The sequence below is a fragment of the Oryctolagus cuniculus genome, chromosome 14 (genome assembly GCF_051225735.1).
Source record: "Oryctolagus cuniculus isolate XC-2025 breed Fujian yellow rabbit chromosome 14, ASM5122573v1, whole genome shotgun sequence".
Lineage (NCBI taxonomy): Eukaryota > Metazoa > Chordata > Mammalia > Lagomorpha > Leporidae > Oryctolagus > Oryctolagus cuniculus.
The window spans coordinates 6,819,306-6,833,909 of NC_142880.1; the positions used below are offsets into that span (position 1 = coordinate 6,819,306).

General features: G+C 45.0%; 1 protein-coding gene across 4 annotated transcripts in view; it reads right to left on the minus strand.

Moving 5' to 3' along the window:
- Nucleotides 1-5,918: 5,918 nt before the first annotated feature.
- HAPLN1 (hyaluronan and proteoglycan link protein 1) overlaps nucleotides 5,919-14,604 on the minus strand; it is a 79,795-nt gene continuing 71,109 nt past the window's right edge. For all 4 annotated transcript variants that reach the window (XM_017344572.4, XM_017344574.4, XM_008261911.5 and 1 more), the window contains 2 exons: nucleotides 11,646-11,948; nucleotides 5,919-9,467 (listed from right to left, as the gene is read on the minus strand). In XM_017344572.4, the coding sequence (XP_017200061.1) occupies nucleotides 9,178-9,467; nucleotides 11,646-11,948 (593 nt within the window). In that variant the 3' untranslated portion in view covers nucleotides 5,919-9,177. The remainder of the gene's footprint in view (nucleotides 9,468-11,645; nucleotides 11,949-14,604) is intronic.

Consider the following 14,604-nt stretch of genomic DNA (forward strand, 5'->3'; position numbering starts at 1 on the left):
GGCATTTCTGTAGACAGGTGTTCAGAGATAGCTTCCCCATGGAATTCCGTGAGCCCTAGGCAGTAGTATCTAGTTATGCTGTAATGCTGTATACTGAGTGTTCCCAAGCATTCAGGCTATACCCTACATGGTGCTCCTGCCATGAAATCTCAAAACCCTGGGGCTGAACTTTATTCTCTGGCCCTTTGTAGCTTGTTATCCATGAACTTGGCACACTTCATCAGTTTTTGCTGTACTCACCATGACAGCTAAGTGTTGTATTACTACATGCACCTTTCTTACCATGGCTTACACATTGCCAATCTGAAAATCTGAAATCTAAGCTGCTCCCATATCTGAAACTTTCTGAGCATGGATATGACACCTTGGATGGGAAATTCTGCATCTGTGCTCGTGTGACAAGTTGCAGTCCAAATGTGGATGCACCAAAAATATTGTATACAATTACCTTTAGGCTCTGTGTACAAAGTGTATGTGAAACACACATGAATTTCATGTTTGGACTGTGTCCCATCCCCAAGACATCTCACTGTGTGTATGAAAATATCCCCAAATCGGAACAAAATACAAATCTCTATACTCCTGGTCCCAAGCATTTCAGATAAGGAATATGCACCCCATAATAGTTACCCTTTTTCATCCAAATAACTGGTTTTCATCTTTTTATTCTTGATTCAGAGTTACTTTTCCCACTGGGGAAGATACAAAATTGAGCCGCCTCTTCGCTTGCCCAAGGCGTGCTACTGCAGAACCTCCAAGGCTTCTGTTGGCCATCTCTGTACTGTGGTCTCTAGTCAGGGTAGGAAGGGGGCTGGCCTGTGTCGTGTTGCCAGTACAGCTCCTAGACCTGTGCATTTTTGCTTTCTCCAAGAGCCTCAGAACTAAGGAACCCAGAGAGGCTGAGTGATCTTCTTTATTTGTTCTTTGTGCTTATCTAAAATTTTTAGCATTTTTACTGTGAATATGTTAATTTATTAATGATAAGAAAAAATTTGCTGGGGCTGGCATTGTGGCTCCACTTCTTTTTTTATTAATGATTTATTTCATTTGAAAGAGTTACACAGGGAGAGAATGAGAGGCAGACAGAGGGAGAGAGAGAGAGAGGTCTTTCATTCGCTGGTTCATTCCCCAATTGGCCGCAACAGCTGGAACTGCACTGATCTGGAGCCAGGAGTGTCTTCCGGGTCTCCCGCATGTGTGCAGGGGCCCAAGCACTTGGGCTATCTTCCACTCCTTTCCCAGGCCATAGCAGAGAGCTGGATTGGAAGTGGAGCAGCCAGGATTTGAATCAGCACCCATGTGGGATGCTGGCACGGCAAGCAGTGGCTTTACCAGGTACGCCACAGTGCCGGCCCCAGCTGCTCCACTGCTGATCCAGGTCTCTGCTATGGCCTGGGGTAGCAGTGGGAGATGACCCAAGCCCTTGGGCCCCTGCAACCCAGTAGAAAACCCAGAGGAAGCTCCTGGCTCCTGGCTTCGGATTGGTGTGGCTCTGGCCATTTGGGGAGTGATCCAGAGGATGGAAGACTGTCTCTCTCTCTCTCTCTGCCTTTGCCTCTCTGTATTCTTTCAATTATATAAATAAATCTTTAAAAAGAAAATATTTGTTTTCAAACTGTATCAACAGCACTATGTGAGAATTGAGGTAAGAGTCAAAGATTATTAAAACATTAGTATGTCTATGCTTTTGGAAATAGTTTTATCAGCCAAGAGTACATGCCAACTAAGCATTTAATGGTTTGATGCTCATGATTTGAATACAAGCATGTGTTGCTTATGCATAGGATGTGTTCTGAGGAATGTGTCGGGTAATTTCTTACTGTGGAAACTCCACAGAGTGACTTAGAGAAACTCTGATGGCCGTAACATCACTAGGTGATGTGGTTTCATAGGACTACCATGGTTTATGGATTCCATCATTGATCAAAACATCATCATTGGGTGCATGAGTGTACTAAAAACAACAAACATATTTCAGGGCAGATACCATCGTGAATGGTAGTGTCATACTGTGAAATGGTGTCGTTTATTAAATGATCACCTTGTAGTGTTGATGAACCCCATTATTCAGATAAGAACACTGAAGCTTGCTTCTTGATTTGTCCCACAAACTCCACAGACAGACTATAATAGAATAACAGCCCATACTTAGTGCTCTTTGAATGCCAGGAGCTGTTTGATGTTTTTACATGACATCAAGTCTAGTGCAGGTGGCAAGAGGGAAAGTCTTTGGAACTTCTTCACTTAACCCTTCCCTTTGCCCTTCTTGGCCCTGGGAAAGTCATTTAACTTCTTCAGGTCTTCACATCCCCATGTGAAAATAAAGTAATAATAGCCATCTTTACAGGGTTCTGTGGGATACAGAAGGTCTATACGTCAAATACTTAGTACAAAGTGGTATATATTGTGAGCTATTACCAGAACTCTTTCAATTGTATAGCCCTGTGAGGCAGACATGAATGATATCATGCAAATGAATAGCTTTGCTTTTAGATAGCAAAACCATGGCCATGGACAATGGGAGGCAGAGCTGGACTTGAACTGTGGCCTGGAGGCGCTTCTCTCTGGGCTTGGAACCGGCTGTGTCTGCAGATGATGAACACCGTTATCTTTCATGTGATGAGCAAATTACTGATACACTTGGAAAGCGTGATGCCATAAAATAAATATCACGCTTTTGGAAAACAACAGGACCTGAACTACTTCCGTGTGTGCCTTTAAGAGTTTGAAAAAGTTGGCAGCTGTCAACGGATTCTACTGAATCGTACGTCCTCCCTGAGCGCGAGGGTGGAAGGCTTTCTTCTCTCGGGTGTTCGCTCCATCTTCCCCAACCCCAGTGCTCTACCTCGCTGGCGTTCTGTTGATTTCTCCATCTGAGGTCCCACAGTTGGAATGCAAAGCATTTTTTTTTTTTTTGACAGGCAGAGTGGACAGTGAGAGAGAGAGAGAGAGAGAAAGAAAGGTCTTCCTTTGCCATTGGTTCACCCTCCAATGGCTGCCATGGCCGGTGCACCGCGCTGATCCGATGGCAGGAGCCAGGTGTTTCTCCTGGTCTCCCATGGGGTGCAGGGCCCAAGGACTTGGGCCATCCTCTACTGCACTCCCTGGCCACAGCAGAGAGCTGGCCTGGAAGAGGGGCAGCCGGGACAGAATTCGGCACCCCGACCAGGACTAGAACCCGGTGTGCTGGCACCGCAAGGCGGAGGATTAGCCTAGTGAGCCGCGGCGCCGGCCCAGCAAGCATTCTTTTTCTCTGAGCCGTAATTGAAATCTCAGAAGCCGTTGACCTCAATGTAGACTTTGAATTCTTGTCCCCAAAATATTATAGTCTTGATGATGGTGCTTTAGATGGGACAGAGTCTGAGGGGAGGCTAACGTATAAATAGTTTGAGGTAATCCTCACAGGAGTGACAACAATGAGGCAGGCAGATGGAGAACTTATTAAATATCTAGATACTGATATGCGAGTGCTCTGGGTTGAATCAGAGGACTAGATGATGATTTAGGAATTGTATTATATCTGGGATCTTTGTTAAATAAGTAGATTTTGGCTGCTCTTGTCACAAAGTGTGAGATAAAACATGAATCCACTTTGCTATAGTACCTGTTATATTTACACATATCCTATAACATGCTGTAAGCCTCAAATACACACAATATAATTTATATAGACAAAGAATATTTTAATTGCAATCCAGTTGAAGCCAGTTCTGTGCTTCTTATTCTCATTGTTGGTTATAAATATCAAACTAACCATGTATCAATGGAAGGACTTCCGGTTTTCCCCTAAACATCTCCTCAATCCTGGCTGCTTAATAGGACCAGTGGCGGGGGCTTGTTTAAAAAAGTCCCGATATCCAGGTTGTAACCTTGGTCCTAACTGTAGGGTAGCACATGCTGGGGGAGGCCTCCAGCCTCAGTGTCTGACTGCAGCCGCTGGGTGATTCCCAGGTGCCTGCATGACTGTTTGACCGGCACACTGGCTGCTCATGTGCACCCCACGGACGATTGGCTTTGATACAACATCCTTTCTATCAGAGTGGAATTCGCTTCTCGCCCTCTGGAGCCTTGGCTCTCAGCACAGGAGCAAGCATCTTCGGTCAAGGAAGGACGTTCAGTTTGGCAAAATTAGGGCACAGGAGGAAAGACAAGGGACTGCTTAGCTTCTTCCGGGGCTCTCGGCAACCAGCTCATAGGCACCAGTTTGTCAGGGTAATACAAGCAAATTCAAGTCTCATTCTCTTCAAAGAACAGCTTTCCATAGTCCCTGAAATTCTAGCTTGCTTCTTTTCCTCTGCTTTCTGCACATAAAAAAATTATGGCCAGCAGAATTTTCATTGATGAAAATTCAAAGGCAGAAGCATTTAAGAAACTAAACACACTCATTCACATACCCACACCCACACCCATACCCACATAAAGAGAAAGATCCCATAGATACCTCATGCAAGATAAAGAGCTGGCAATTTGGCTCTTTGCCCAGAAAGAGAAACAGAAATACACAGCATTCTTAGAACTCTGTTGCCTTCCAAGAATCTTTTATTGGTTGAAAAAGCCAATCATTCCATTGTTGGGTAGTGGGGAATCAGCTTGCTCTGCACGCCGACTGAATGCGCACTGAATTAACCAAACTTGGGCTGCTGTTGAAAACCAACTAAAGCAAAGATCCATCTATTGATAGCTGAGGCACAAGATACTGGACGACCCCAGTGGACAGGAGAGCAGCAAAGATGAACTGAGAAGGGAGTTTGCTCCATTTCACGGAAGGCTCAGAATCGTACCCTGGGTTGGCTGGCGTTGTTCAAGATGATGAGTGGCTGTGCAAGGGACGGAAAAGTACTGGCTTGAAAGCAGCATTCAGAAAACAAACTTTGCTGCTTACAAGAGAAAAGTATGTGCAGTGCACCTCCCCTAGCGGGGTGGGGGGAGGGGTTGGTAGTCTGCTGTCAGCTTCCAAAATTGCATTTACTGAGAAACAAAGCCTGCAGACCATTGGAAGAGTAGCTGAGGTCCTAGACATGGAGGTGGGAGAGGAAGTGCCTTTGGTGTCCACTTCTTAATGTATCTATCACACTCCCTAATAATCCTCGGCATTTTTAACCCTCGTCCCACCTGGCCATCATGGACACAGCCCATGCTGCTCAAGAAGTTTTAGCATTCAGCCTGGTCACTTGGTAGGGAGCTTTTTGAGTATTGTAAGGTCCTTCTGTTTCAGTACCAAGCAGGTTTTGTATGTTACCAGGCTGTAATCTTATGCATAATTGCTAGTAAAACAAAGCTATCCTTTGACTAAGAATTTAAATACTGATGATGATGGTTTACTTTGGTATCATGACTGGTATGTTGGCTCCCTCAAGGCAGTTCAGTCTTCTAAAACAGTATTGGAAAGCATTTAAAGTATACTCTTCTGTTTGAATGTCAACCACCCTAAGTCAAGGAAGTCAGTTTCGCTGAAGTCACAGAATAAGCATCAGATCCCAACACCCAGCAATCTATGTTTATACATCGGGAAAATTACGAAGTTATTTTTCACCAAAAATTCAGAGTAGGGATGGAAACAGTAGAAAATATTTTCTTACTCTTGGTGTGTAAAGTGCAAGGGTGAAGGACTTTATTGTGAAAATAAAAAATTTAATACAGAGAAGTGTCACAAAGGATCTTGGAGTATATTAATCTAGTCCATGCACCAGAGATTTTTGGGTTGGTTCAACAGGTGAGCACAATAAATTATGCTTTGAATAACAGATAAACAGAAAAAAGTCGATAGATTCTAGATGGTACTATTAGATTCTGGATGGTACCATTAGCAATGGCACAAAATGTGCTTTTTTAACTTGGCCAAATTCTGAGAAATGGAAGCAGCTGCTGTGCCTACAGTGGGAACTCAAATGTGTCAGAACAAGGAAGGATAAAATGCCTTTTTGCAATTACTGTAATTTACTAAGAGAAGTCACTAAGAATTTACAACTCAGAAAAACCAAAAGATACTGCAGTGAGACAAAATTGACCTTTAATGTTTACCACCAGTTCGTTGTATCTTACAGAAAATGAAAACATTTTTGTCATACAGATTGGTTCTTCTCAAATCTGTACTATCAGTAAATTCCTGTAATGCTGATTTTCCACTCAAGTAGCTTAGAGACTTCGGTATTTTTTTTCATTGCACACCACTGCTGTGTCTGGTAGTAGTGTGCTATAAGTTACCTTCTCAGCAAAGCATGTCAGCAAGTCCGTCATCTTTGTCAATGCAGTATGCACCAAAAATTGGCGACTGGTTTCTTTCAACCCTCTCCTACTTAGTGGTCAGTTACTCCATGAGACCACCATATTCTTTGGAGTACTGAAGTCAAGAGACCCAGTATGGCTGCCAGCAGCCAAATGGGAATCTCCATTGAGTCTACTTCTAATTGCCAAAATATAAGCAACAGTATGATGGCATCAGATAAGCCTTTGACAGGTTCCGGCCCCCTTTCTATGAGACAGTTGAGTTTTACAAATACTTTTGTTGGCTAAAAATCACCGTGATAAAAATGTGGCAGCACTCAAAGATGGTTCCAGTGTTCATGTAATCAACTCGCTTCCATGTCTACTGTCTGTGTGTAAAATGCTTGTCTGTTGGGGTTTTCTGATGTAAGTGAAATGTGCAGATACACTTTATCCCCCATATGGGTCACAAGGGCTAATTATGGACAGGATGATGAAAACAAGATTTCCTAAGCCAATTTCTCATCTCACTCCTTGGATATTCTTGGCACCAGTGTAAGGAGCGATTTCTGAATCAGCCCGTGTCGCACCAACTTTGTGTTAGAAAGGTTAGCTCCGTACAAGCCCTCTTTCAGACATTGTCAGTGAGGGAATGGAGTAGGAAGACAGACATTAAATGAGAAAAAAAAAACAGCAAAATGAGAATATTTAAAAAGACCCCTTATTCAATTGGGAGTCCAAAAGGTATGAGGATTCCGATTCCTTTGGTTGAATCAGAAGATAAAAATTCTTGCTCACCAGTATTCATTCTGTGGAGATTTTTTTTTTTTACAAGAATGAAAATCTGGTGTGCAATTGGTATAGATTTTAATCTGCTAACAGTCACTCCAGGAATTTTGATGAGCACCAATTCCCATACTAATAAGTATTCAAAGGTTAAGAAGTACTACCATGCTAAGCATTATAAAGATAGAATTCTGTGATAACTGGAAATTATCTACTTGCCTCCATAGAAATTTCTTCTCACATTTTCCTTGTCATAGGTAATGAACGTTCCAGGAGCGCTCCCTCCAGTATCTGAGGCGTCAGAGTTGCCATTTTGGAGATAGTCTTCTTTTTAAAATACATTCATCTTACTCTAGGTCACTCGGGAAGTTACATTTATGCCGGCAATGTTGGAATTCAACCTCACAATGTCTTTGGACTTGAGTGTTGTACTATTTGCATATCCAACCAAGCTTTAAAAATGTGCATGCATACATTGTTGTCTTTTAATACGAAAGCATCCGAGGCTCTCCAGATCAGCTTTGGAGAAGGAAAGGACCTACTATTATTTACAATAGTTTGTCTAGATAACATACAAATATCTATATGGTTTCATGGCCTTCCAATTGTTCTATACCTTCCACACACGTAACCACATTGATGGAGTAAATTTATTAGAATTATGACAGCTTTTAATGCAACCACAATCAATTCAAGAAACAGATTTATTTACTCATGTTTATGGGAGGAAAATCTACATAAAACATTCAGGAAAGCACACCAGCTAGGTCATACTTGGATTATTAGACTAAATCCCATTTATTAGAACTCATTGCGAAACAATGGGAAACCATGAAATGGAATCTGAATACAAATATTGGTCCCTGTGTGTGTGTGGGGGGGTCTCAACAGTCATAAAAATGTAGGAGAACAGAGCTTTATTTAGATTGGAGCTGCCAATGTGGAAAGTTGTTTTTCTGAAGCTAGATTTACCCTTTCAGTGAAAGCCCTGAAGATTTTAGTGTAAACTCTTGGATGCTAGCTTCAGCATTTCATTTATACCTAATGGTGACTGGCGAGAAAGCAACGTCTTTCTTTTTGGGAGAAGGTTGACAACTACACTGCTGATACTTTTTTCCCAAGTTCAGGCACCAGTTGGGCTTTCTAGTGTATTTACAAATAGGAACAGCAAGAATTTTGAAACCTGGATCTTTGTTTCTTGGTTAGGCAAGAATAGAGTTATTCATTCATTCATTCGTTTTGTAATTTAGAGCTTTTTCACGTAGTGTAAATAAGAAAAAATATTAAATAGTTTAAAGTTATTTTTATAGGACAATAACATTTCATAGGCTAACATGAAGTGAAGCTGCTAAATTTTACAACTTTTCTGTCCAGCAGTTTCTCTATATAACTGCCCTGAGTAGATGCTAAATGCTGCTTAGCAAACGGCCCTTAGAATTTAAATATAACTCTGTAAAGCTACTCAAAAGTTTAAACAAGTCTCAGACATGTGTGATTGAATTAGGAGAACTAGAAGTGTCTCACTGATTAAACGTTACCTGCTTATGGAACTCTCACACTTCCTGTACGTGGGATTAGTAAGGGGTTCTAACTGTGCTTGTCACTAGGGACTGAAGTCCATGTGGATTTTCTTTTGGGTCAAAAAAAGGCAGGATTTAAGAGTAAAATACTCGTGGAGACTTGGCAATAGGAACTTTTAGAAAAGTATAGATTGTTCCCCTGTGGAACAGTTGTGTGCAATTTCTCAAGACTGTTTATGTAAAGAAGCCCATATTTCAAATCTGTTGCTCTAACTGGTTTACTGTAGTGCATTTCAAAACCGTAGGAATGTGTAAAATTTGTGCTTGTGGGAGCTGCTTCTCTGAGTAGCTTTACTTGCCTCCATTTGATCCTAGCAATTCTCAAGCTATTGCATGCCCCGTCCAGGAGAGGGTATCTTGTAGGGATGACGTAGCTTAAAAGGTTCGGCTCTAACGCCACCTTACATAGCGCTTCCCTTAAAATTATATTAATTTATAATATATATCGAATGATAGCTTTACAAAAACAAATCAATGAATTGGTCTTTATGAAAATGACTCTTTACAGTAAGTAAAAAAAAGGGTTATCACAGTTTTGGTAACTTGCATGAGTTCATATTGAAAAGAACCTTTCACATGTTCTTAATGACTTGAACACGGGGCACCCTCAGTTGTATGCTCGGAAGCAGTAGACACCATACAGCTTATGCTTTTTGTCTGGGAACCCCACGAAGCGCACGGCCGCCTCGGTAGGGCTGCAGCGCCTCCGGGGCCGAGAGATGGGGTAGCGCACGCTGCCATCGGCCAGCCAGCCGGCGTCGCAGCGGTCATACCCCAACAGCTTCCAGGCGGCGAAGATCTGGCCCACTTTGGCGATCTGAGCACCGTCGTTGAGACAGGCTTGCACTGCCTCGTCGTAGGTCAGCTTGGTGGGGTGGATCAGGTAGTAAAAGCGGCCTGTGGACAGGAGGAGAGGGGGTCACTGGGCCGTCTCCACACCGAGGAGAGGAAGCAAGACACAGGAGTCCTTCTCCACAACAGGGGGGGCAAGGAGCAGCACCCTTCAAGTTGTCAGGACGAGGGGCTGGCAATTAAATGGAGTCCCTAGGGTGTTCCCCGGTAAATCGAGTTTTTCCCTTGCCCCCTTAATATGTGGGCAGGCGTGGTCTTTGAGAGCTTTAGAAAGAAAAGGGCAATGCCAGATGCAGTTTCTGTCGGCTAATTAGTGACTCAAAAGCCCTTCTCTGGCCCTAGAGAAGACAGAATTCGCCCGTGAAAGCAAGAGCTATTGAAATTCTAGCCATAGCAGACTGGATCCCAGCACAACTTTCTGGAGAGGCAGAATTTGAATGTGAAAGGATAAAAAAAAAAATTTCCTACCATAAAAGTCCATTTAAGAAAGAAATCAAAAGCCCTCAAGTCCTTTTCAGTACAGGTATCAATAAGACATTGTTCTCCATCAAAGACTAGGGTGCGAAAATGCATAAAGTACAGGAAGTCACTTGCTGCGAATCCGACAGACTCGGCATGATAATCCAGCCCGCCTGCGCTCACTAGCAGCGATGAATTTGTTGATTGTTTTCAACTTTGATCTGCTGGAGCCCTGATGCCTCATCATTTGTTGACTGCACAGGAAAGACAGGTTCGTCACAACCCCTTCCTGGACAGCGCTAATGACTGGGGTTCTTTCTGTAAGTGTTAAACACGTGTAGAAACCAAAACTGGCTGAGTGACGTCATACACACCACTTGCAATTTTCTCTGTCGTCACAGTTAAAGGTAAAAGAGAACCAGATTCTTCTCTCTGATCATACACTGGGATGTGCCACCCTCTTGCCTCTCCTTACGCACAGGTAATTCAAGTACAAATGAATGCTTGCCCCTTCTCTAGACTAAGATGTGATAACAGCCGAGGGCCAAGTGCCCTGGAACACTGGCTGATGGTTAGTCTGTCTGGGTTCTAGAGGTCGGCAAACTGCAGCCCTGGAACCCAGCGTGGGTGTAAGCGAGATGGCGTGGAGCACAGCCATCTGCCGGGTGCTGCATGCGGCTGGCACCCGGGCGTCGACACCCAGAAGGGTGTAGAGCAGTAGAGACAGACCCTAGGGCCAGCAAAGCCTGAAACCATTTACAGTGAACGTTTGTTGACCCCAATCCTGTTCCATTTTTCCCCTGAACATGTCCGTTGGGACTGAAAAGATAAAATGATGGGATCAGGGCTTGCTTCATGGACGTGTGACCTGTGTGTTATACAAGGTCCCACACTTTTCTGCTCATTTTTTTTTTTTAGCAGAAAAACCCCCTTTCCATCCTTTTCTTCTTGGCATTTTCTTCCTATTGTTGGCAGAGAGACAAAAGAGGAAGAGACAGACTGAGGGTACACAAAGACTGGCCATCTGCTGGTTCACTCCCCACATGTTCACAACAGCCAGGGCTGAGCCAGGCTACAGTCGGGTGCCATGAACTCAATTCCCATCCCCTATGTGCATGGCGAAGGCCCAACTACTTGAGCCATCACCCACTACCAGCTGCGGTGGGCAGCCCCAGGAAGCTGGAATTGAGATCAGAGCCAGGCCTCAAACCCAGGCACACTCATATGGGAAGCAGGTGTCTTAACCACTAGGTCACAGGCCCACCCTTTGGTCATGGGGCAAATGACGAATCTGGCCCTGGGTGGCAAAGAGCCAGGAGTTGCATGAAAGCAACAACAAGGCACCAGGCTGATGCAATGTTTGCCTCTGCCTGGACTTCCGGTGCTGGTTCTACTTCACTTAGCAAAGCCCAGGCTAAGACAGCAAGCAAATCATCCATGCGAAACCTGACATTGAAACTGAAAGAGGGATACGAAAGGAGCTGAGTCTCGCGGACAGCTTGTAGTGGCAGAATCAGCAGAGAGGGACCCCATCCCCCATGGCAGTTAAAATGCATTTTGTAATAAAACGTGGGTGCAGTAGAATGAGTACTAAAAATAGGCCTGACTTACGTGGATATTTTCAGTATGATTTTTAAGAATTTCTTAGATCTTTTCAAACAGCCGCCACGCTTCCAAGGCTTTTTTGGGTCTTTATGCAAATAAGACCAAACGCGAAGATAGCAGTGTAGGGTGGGAAGGAAGGCGGGGCGGTGGACGTCTTACCGTTGAAGTTGGATGTGAAACAGAACACATCATATCTGCTTTTGTCTTTATCCCAGAACCCGTAGTTCCTGACGCCGGGCACCGTGTTCTGGCCCCCGCAGGGCTCCCTGGGCTTGGTGATGGGGTACTGCACTGAACCGTCGCTCAGCCAGCCGGCGTTGCACCAGTCCAGCCCGCCCCGCCAGGCGTCGTAGAGCTGGTCGAAGGAGGCGATGACCGCGTCCTGCTCCAGGCAGGCCTGCTGCGCCTCGTGGAAGTTGAGGTTGTAGCGCCCCAGGCGTGGGAAGTAGGGGAATACCACACCTGTCCAGGGGAGAAGGCAAGCGGTCAGCACAGCTCCGAGCCAAGCCCAGTTGACTCCAGCAGACAAGGGGGCGATGTTTGGTCAACTTGGAACAGTTGCTCAGCTCTAAGCACCCTGCCCCATAATTAGCTCTGGGGTTTGATGACTTCGGAGGCTCACTCCTTGGGGAAGAATCCAAGCATTGTTAGAATTCTCCTGTCTGAAGATGAATGAACGTTTGTCTGGAGGTGTTAGCTTCTCAACAGCTCTCCCCGAGAACTTACCTTGTGCTGCTGGTGCTTAACCTTAAACCGGACAGTGACTGAGCCCTTTCCACTCAGGATAAGCGCAGTGTGGCCCCAGGGGCGTGGACAGCAAGGATTGAAATTCCCAGCATTTTAGTAGTAATCATTCATATGTGGTTTGTTTTATACAGCCTTACACCTGCGCTCCTAAAACTGGCAGATACGAATTTCTCCAGGCGGCGCCGCAGCTCACTAGGCTAATCCTCCTCCTGTGGTGCCGGCACCCCGGGTTCTAGTCCCGGCTGCTCCTCTTCCAGTCCAGCTCTCTGCTGTGGCCCAGGAAGGCAGTGGAGGATGGCCCAAGTGCTTGGGCTCTGCACCCGCATAGGACACCAGGAGGAAGCACCTGGCTCCTGGCTTTGGATCAGCGCAGTGTGCCGGCCGTGGCGGCAATTTGGGGGGGGTGAACCAATGGAAGGAAGACCTTTCTCTCTGTCTCTAACTGTGCCTGTCAAAAAAAAAAATTCTCCAAAGAAAAAGGGCATCAGGTGAAAGTTAAATTCCTTCACATTTCTGCACAGTGATGCGTCCCTGCAACAGTAGCACCATGGTTATCGGTCTCAACTTAAAAAAAAAAAATTCTAAAGGCAGCATGACGTAGAGGGAGACAGAGATCGAGATCTTCCACCCCATGGTTCACTCCCCAAATGGCTGCAGTAGCTGAGACTGGGCCAGGCCAAAGCCAGGAGCCTGCAACTCCAACTGGGTCTCTCCCATGGGTGGCAGGGGCCCAAGTACATGCACAATCTTCTGCCTGCCCAGGATCTGCATTAGTAGGGAGCTGGATTGGAAGTGGAGCAGTTGACCCTTGAACCAGTGGTCACATGGGATGCTGGCATCAGAGGCGACAGCTGAACCCATTATATTACAATGCCAGCCCCATCTGTTTTAACTTTTAATGCAGTTCTTAATCTTACCTTGTTTTCCACCCTGGATTAGCACAACTAAAATAAGAGCCCTTGTTTAAAAATATTTCCATTACTACTCTTGAGCTTCTATATGTATATACTGCAAACTGAAATTAAGGTTTTCAGAAACATTCTTAGCACAAATAGGGAAAAAAAATGCTTCCCTAAACTTTTCCAACTTAATCAGCTACTGAGTAGACATCTGTTGATTATCACTGAAGAATTAACTATTTGGGCAGAAATCCCTGGTCAGTGTGGACACAGCGACTTGGCAGGTGCCTTTGGGAAGATGCCATGACTCTCCAAAAGCACCATTTCTGGTCGTTACTGCTTTTGGCCAAACAACCGCTTTCTCACCATGCTCTGCACACGTTCTGTAAAGGGTGGGGATTTGCAGATTAAAAAGCTAAGTCGTGTCACCTGCTCCACTTTGAGAACGACCACTGTTTCTGACCATCTTCCCCATAATTAACAGGACAAAGTTTCAAGTGAATTTTCCAGGGCTTGTTGTGGAGTCTTTGTGTCCACTTAAAAATACTGCAGCAGCTCCGACACGAAAGCTTGTCCCACTGACATAGTAAACTTGGTGGGTTACATCCCTGGTGCTGTTTTATGGGCCTACAGACCCTTTACTAACAGACAATTTACTTAGAGCGTCACCTGTGCACAGGAAATATTTTGACGTATTGTCTTGCAAGACTCTAGAGAAGGAAAGTGCAGTAGACTCGGGTCAGCTGCATACCCTGAAAGGCTCGTTACGGCACGTTTGTCCCCCAGGGCTGTCCAGCTGGCACCGTCCGCTACAGGCAGGGAGCCAAGAAGGCTTCCTGAGCTCCTCCTGCCTTCTCAGGTTCTTGGCCGCGGGATCTGTGAGCTGAACCAGAGCCAGAAAGCGGGAGGAAACGAGTCGGTTGCCACCGGCTCCTGCTGTGGTGAGGGGTGGGCATGCCTGCAGAGGGTTCTGTCTGGGAAGGGCTCTGTCCAGGCTCCCGGGAGGAAGCCAGCCAGCCAGATTCTGCAGTGGTGCAGACCTTGTGTGCCCTCGAGCCTCGTACCCTCTCGCAGCATCCTTGAGGATGTAATAGACGAGGCCTCTACGGTTCATCCAGTCGCCATTCCTTTGCAGCTGGATCTCAACTGAAATCTCAAAGTGCCTCCAACGGATGCAGGATATAAACCACTCAGGATGAGTTCCATTTCCCAAATGGTTCAAGGTGATAGCTGCAGAGACTGTAGGCTGTTCTAATTAATAATAATCTGGAAAATTTTCAGGTTTCAGTTCCATGTGGTATAATTTGGCGAATGTTCGTGAGCATTGAGCATCGAATTTTCTTTAGTAATTTGTCCTTCAACAATCACTGATTGTAACTGAAATGGGATTTAGTTTCTAATCCAGGATAATCTATTTTTAGTTGCTTTTAAACACTCATACAGTAATTAAAGTCAAAGCAAAATCTTATGTT